This window comes from Patagioenas fasciata, chromosome 5 (assembly GCF_037038585.1).
Source record: "Patagioenas fasciata isolate bPatFas1 chromosome 5, bPatFas1.hap1, whole genome shotgun sequence".
In the NCBI taxonomy this organism is placed as follows: domain Eukaryota; kingdom Metazoa; phylum Chordata; class Aves; order Columbiformes; family Columbidae; genus Patagioenas; species Patagioenas fasciata.
Genome location: NC_092524.1, coordinates 59653960 through 59660400, shown reverse-complemented (window position 1 = coordinate 59660400; position 6441 = coordinate 59653960). Strand labels below are relative to the sequence as shown.

At 53.2% G+C, this 6441-nt stretch overlaps 1 protein-coding gene across 1 annotated transcript; it reads left to right on the top strand.

Moving 5' to 3' along the window:
- Window positions 1-831: 831 nt before the first annotated feature.
- ANKRD9 (ankyrin repeat domain 9) lies at window positions 832-2615 on the top strand. Its single transcript, XM_065840240.2, has 2 exons — window positions 832-923; window positions 1380-2615. Exon 2 carries the CDS (start codon window positions 1449-1451, stop codon window positions 2325-2327), a length of 879 nt encoding a protein of 292 aa, XP_065696312.1. The 5' UTR covers window positions 832-923; window positions 1380-1448; the 3' UTR covers window positions 2328-2615.
- The last annotated feature ends 3826 nt before the right edge of the window (window positions 2616-6441 follow it).

Below are 6441 nucleotides of genomic sequence, written 5' to 3'. Positions count from 1 at the left end.
ACCGTGCTTTACTAGCACATGGCTGTTACCTGTACACACAGGCTTTAGGGCCAAGGGACTGCAGGTGCCCCAGGGGAAAGTCCCTGGTGCAGGGCTACCAGCTCATGCCCCACCACGACTATCTCCTTGCTCTTGCATAGCCAAAATCTGACAGGCAACTGTCAGCTGGAAGAGTTGCAAATGTCACTGTCCAGGAGAGAAGCAAGAGCCAGGAGTTGTACAGCCAGCACATGTGCGCACACATGCAGGAGCCCACAGCCACTGCCAGAGCCCCTGCAGGGATGGGACTCTGCCCACCCGGGACCCGTGTGCCTGAGGCACTGCGCGTCTGCAGGCTCCTGCACCCGGGAACCCGAGTGTCCCAGAGCCCCAGTCACCATCCTCAGGACTCCATTGACTCAGGACCCTATGTCCCTGGGACCCTGTGCTCTCTGCACCTCACACCCCCAGGACCCCATGTGCCCCTGACCCCCTGTGCCCTGGACCCCATATCCCCAGGACCCATGCCCCTGTGTCGCCAATATCGCCTGGATCCCATGCCCCCGGGACCCCACACTCCCGAGACCTCACACCCCCAGGACCCCACACCCGGTACCCACGGGCTCCCTGCCCCGGGCCCCCCGCCAGGCCCCGCCCGCCCCGCCGGGACTCGGAGCCGGCAGCCAAGTTTCTTGGAACTTTGCCTCCCGTGACGCACACGATGGTGCAGGGCCCCGTCCTCTCGGCGCAGCCAATGGGCGCCCGGGGGAGCCGGGGCGGCGGCCAATCGGCGGCGGCTGGACAGTTCCCCGGTCCTGACCGACCTTCACCGCCCGGGCCGGGGGGTGGGGATAAAAGGGCCCGGCGGCGGCGCGCGCTCCCGCTCCCGCCTCCACTGCGGCTGCGGCGGCTACGGGCAGCGGCACCGCGGGGACGGCGGAGAGGTGAGCGCCGGGCGGCCGGCGGGGCGGGCGGGCGGGAGGGAGCCGGGAGGCGGGCAGGTCCCGCGCACCGGGAGCGGCGGGTTGCTGTGCAGCCGAGGGGAGGGGTTACCATGCACCGGGTTCCCCTGCGCCGGGACACGGACGTCCTGTGCACTGAGTGGAGGCCGTTCCCCTGTACCAGGTTCTCTTGTACCGGCGATATGGGCGTCCTGTGCACCGAGGGGAGGCGGGTCCCGTGCACTGGGGGGAAGGGGTTCCCGTGCACCGAGGGGAGGCGGCTCCTGTGCACCGCGGGGAGGCAGCTGCAGCGCACCGGGGTATGGGTGTCCCCTGCACCGGGGCTGATGTCTGGTGCAGCGGGGCCGTCGCGGCTCGCTCACTCTCCTCGCACTGGCGGCGGGTGCACCCCGGGGAGCCCCGGCCGTGCGGTACTGACCGCCCTTCCCACTCCCGCAGGTCCGGACCCGATGCGGCCTTTGCGCGCCGGGGTGGGAGGCAGCCCCCGGAGGAGCCCGCCCGCCCGCCATGCCCTGGAGCGTCCGGTGGGTCGGCGGCCGCGGCGCCCAGTCCCAGAAGCACTGCAAGAAATCCTCCTTCGCCTTCTACCAGGCGGTGAGGGACCTGCTGCCCGTCTGGTTCCTGGAGGACATGCGGACCATGGAGGTCTTCCACTGGGAGGATGGGGGCAAGGTGAGCGTGTACTCACCCTCAGAGGCCCTGCTCTACGCGCTGGTGCATGACCACCAGCCCTACGCCCGGCACCTGCTCACTAAGTTCCCCCAGAGCGCTTTGGCTGTGCCCAGCCAAAGCTTCAGCTGCTGCCAGTCCTCAGCCCCACACCTGGCCATGGCCGTCCGCTACAACCGCGTCCGCATCCTCTTCCGAATCCTCAAGGCCATCCAAGCCTTCCCGCCCGGTGACAGAGCTGGCCACCTGGACCGCCGGGGCTGTAGCCGCGTGGAGGGCGGCAAGACGGCCTTGCACGTGGCCTGCGAGCTGGTGCGACCCGAGTGCTTGCTCCTGCTGCTCGGGCACGGCGCATCGCCCTGCTTGCAGGACAGTGCGGGGAACACCCCCTTAGACACCTTGCTGCAGCAGATCGCCCACACGCCGGCAGCAAACGTGCGTGCCAAGCTCCTCTGCCTCGACTGCCTCTTTTTCTTCGTGCCTCAGGACCTCCAGTTCACAATGAAACAGCAACTGTTGGACAACCGGCAGCGGTGGCAGGACCTCCTGGGGGAGAACAGGCTCCAGTGCCTGCTGGGCTTAGCTCCTCCATCGCTGTTTGTCGGAGCCATGCGTGTCTTGATCAGGACCATTTCCCCTGAGCATTTCCCAGAGGCTTTGGACAATTTGCCTCTGCCTCATTTTCTAAAGCCTTTGGACTTGAAACTGGAGAGCTAGAGGGGTGGCATGAGAGCCTCCTGCTCACCTGACAGAAATAGACTTGTGCTAAAAATGTATCTGTATATGAAGCTGCTAATGCAGCAGCCAAGTATCTGTTTTAATTAGGACTGTATTTTTTAAATGAATTGTATCTGGCACTTTACAATATATTTTATTTAAAGATCCTTGCAGTGAGGTGAGGTCTGCACTGCATTTTATAAAAACATGCACGAATGAGGGTACGTAGGAGAATATATTTGTAAATACATCTAAATAAACCAGTGGCAGATATGATCAAAATACAAATCAAGTGACTGAAAACTCTGAAGCGGCATGTGCCTTGAAACAGTGTGGATGGGGAGGGAGAGTCTCTCTTCGTTAGGATTTCCCTGTTATATAAGCCTAGCGGTGCTGGAACAGGATGACTCCTTTTTTACAGCTCTCCTAATACATCTTGGCAGGGATGTGGGTTTTTTTTAAAGGCACAGATGAAAACTTCCTCATCTTGTACACAAGACCAAAGAGAAGCCAGATACAATTAAAACTTCCCTAAACAAGGCTGGCAGGGATGTGCAGCTGAATAAAATACATTTTAAAAATGTACATAAATAACAGTTGGTTTCTTCGCAGAGTTCTCCCTGTTCTTCTGGGAGAGTCAAGGTGTCAGGCAGTAGCAGAAGGACACACATCCCCATGGCCAAAGATGATCCTGCCCTGGCAGCAGGCAGGGATGGACCTGGCCACCCCTCCGATGGGTGCAGGGTGAAGAGGGTGGCACAGGGAAGGACCAGCCTCCTTGTGCCTGCCCTCTGCTCTGCCCAGGGGCATTGGTGGAGGTGTGGCAATGGCCCAGGACCCTAGAGCAGCTTTTGTTGGTTGATCCTGCCTGCTCTGCTGCCAATTCCCAGCAGAATGTGATGGCTCAGGTTCAGCTGAGAGAGCTGTGCCAGTCTTGGTGTCCAATCTTGGTACCAGAGGAGTAGCTTACATCATAGAATCACAGAATGTCCTGAGTTGGAAGGGACCCACAAGGATCATTGAGTCCAACTCCTGTCCCTGCATATGACAACCCCACAGTTCACACCATGTGTCTGAGGGCATTGACCACTCTCTCCTTGAACACTGTCAGGCTTGGGGCTGTGACACCTCCCTGGGGAGCCTGTTCCAGTGCTCCTGCACCCTCTGGGTGAAGAACCTTTTCCTAATGTCCAACTTAAAGCTACCCTGGCATATTTTCTTGCCATTCCCTTGGGTTCTGTCGTTGGTCAGAGAAGAGATGAGTGCCTACCCTTCCTCCTCCCCTTGTGATGAAGCTGTAGACCACAATGAGGTCTCCCCTCAGTCTCCTCCAGGCTGAACAGCCAGACTTCCCCAGATATCCCTTCGGAGATGTTCCAAGGTACACAAAACATCTTCATGTCCGCTCCAGCTCAAAAAAGCCCTTCAGGGGCAGTGTCCTGCTTTCAACACTTGTGTTTAGACACTTCAAAGTCCTGAGCAAAGGGTACAGCTTCAGCAATTTGCTCTGCAACCTTTACTCTACAGCATTCTGAGTGGTCACGCTGCCAATTTCCCTGTAAAACCGGCACTGCCCCTGCCTGCTCTGCAGGGCGCAAGCTGCACCAGCTCAACCAGCATCACCACCACAGAAACGGCCACAGCACTGTAGCTTTGCCTCTGTTGTTACACACTGTCAGTGAACCTGTAGGGTTTGGTTTCAGTGCTTAAACGCATAGCCAGGGAGTTGTTTGCCACTTGAACTATTTCAGCACTGCTGTTCTCTTTGGGGTCACCAAGGAACTGATGCGCTCAGAGAGGGAAGGCCAGGTTCAAGGCACACATTTCTCTATTTGTGAATTAATTTTGGTTAGGAAAAAAACCCCACAGAATGCGGCACTATAAGCTGTTCATGCTTCAGCAGAACAGAGTGGTATTTCATCTAAAATAACCTCTGTAGTGCATGCACAATAGAAGATAAGCCATACTTCTGAAATCCAAGATGCAACAGAAAGAAAATTGCTATTCTTAGACTGATGGCACCAAGAATGGTTCCTAGAAGATGAAATGTTCCTTTTTTTCAAGAAACCAAGCTGATACGTGCTTAAAATAATTACCATGGGAAATTTAGATCCCTTGCTAGAAAGGACAGAACAACTCCAACTGTTCTTTTCAGCTACCTTGTTGATAATAAATTACAGAAATCCAAAGAACTAATCCCTTGCTTAGATGCTTAATTAGAAAAAAATTAAAAATCTGTGTTGCTACATTCTTAGAGTACATTTTCCCCATTGATTCTGTAATAATGGTGTGGAACCATCTTCCAAAACAGATAACAAGTAAAGCAGTCAGGTCCAACTTGCACATGGAAAAGTGTCTTGAGGTGAAGGAAGCAGCAGAGCTGGTGGTGGGAGGAAAGTTTGATCAGCCTTGCTGACAGAGACATTATGATATTAAGCAGTGGAGAGCTGGTCAGTTGAACTGAGTGCTGGAAGATGCTCCAGCTCCCAAGCTGTGAGGCTAATTACACATTGGAACAACATGACAGGCTGGGCAGGACACCCTACACTTTACAATGAGCCTGTTAACAAAACAAGAATTCAAGGCCAGAGCTGCCCCTGTGATTCTTCCCTTCTTCTCTGGTAATTCACTGTAGCAAACAGAAAGGGTCCCTTCAACGTGTTGTGACGGGTCCAAATTCAGGTACCTGCTGTGCCTCTCCTGTTACCCTGAGACAGAAATCAAGCCTGTTGCTGAGCATATGCTGGGATCACCCTGCTGAAGGTCACTGACAGACCTCACTACGTGTGGCTTGTTGATGTGTCTGGGATGCTTCATCTGGAGAGGCTGAGAGGAACTGCGGGCAAACTACACAGATCACTCACCCAACTGGGTCCAGGCTTGTTTTCCAAACAGTGTCACAGCTTGGAAAAACACTGGGGCTTCTCGGCTTTGGAAACAGAAGCCCTTTGTTTATAGACCAAGCAATCATGGCATCAGCTTTCCTCAGACTGACGTGCCAGCATGTCTCTCTGTCCTCTGCCACCTTTGGAGCACAGTGGAGCACAAGCTCCACAGCATTCTCCGTCTCTTGGCGAAGGCTGCCAGCAAAAACGCCAGTTAGTGCCAGTTGCAACACCATTGCCAAGCTTAATAAAGCAAACATGGACAGTCATTATGTCTCCGCAGAAGAAGACTGCCAGTGCTAGTCAGGGAGCCGGCCACAAAGGTGTGGGAAAGAAGATTCACCAAGTCCTGACCCCACGAGGGCACAGGGGTAAGGATATATACTTAAAAGCTTCTGTCTTACCTGCACACAGGTTAATCTAGACACACAAGGCAAGTTACTAATCTGTAGGAAATACTTTCAAAAGCATATAAGGCAGCATTCCTGAAAAGCTTAGTTACAGCCAGCTTTTCTAAAAAACTACTTCCTATCATGAAAACAGCGATGAAATAAATATTTCCCATGTGTATCTCAAGCACTTTCAAAACAAAGTATTCATATACTACCCACCTTTTAGTACAAAGTGCATTTATTTGCAGGTAAAAAAGGCCTGAAACACTTTCACTTGGAAAGCAAGGGGAGAGAGGAAGTACAGGGTTACTTTTATTTTTGACTCTCTGCAAATGACTCCTTGCTGCAGCTCCCTCAAGTGTTTCAGGAATTACAAAGTTCAGCCTGTCTAGAGTCTGCTGAATGAGCTGAAGTCTATTGTAAATTTGAGTAACTCATTTAAAAGATGCATTTGGGATCTTTAAATCTTACTTTACCCACAATATTAAGTAGTTCAAGAATTTAAATTGACGTGAACACAAAACTAAGTGGTTTAAATAGTCTAAAAAATCCTTTACTGTAACATTTGTCTCAGTCCTGCTCCCTGACTTAGTGTCCTGACATAAAAGGTGCATCCTTGTTCTTACCCTGGTCACAGCCTGGTCTGAGCATCACCAGAGGTGGGCATCTTAAATTTAGCAGAAGATGCAGGCATTAATTACACCTGAAAAATCACTCCCTTCACAAAGATGTATAGATATGGAATATCAAGCCTAACATCAGTTTAACCCTTGGCATCACACAAAGAACGTCTGCTGCAAACAGGTAAAGGTTTCATACAGCTTCAGAGGGAGAGGA

Coding starts and splice junctions, on each gene's coding strand:
- ANKRD9 (XM_065840240.2), top strand. CDS start 1,449: ATGCCCTGGAGCGTCCGGTGGGTCGGCGGCCGCGGCGCCCAGTCCCAG.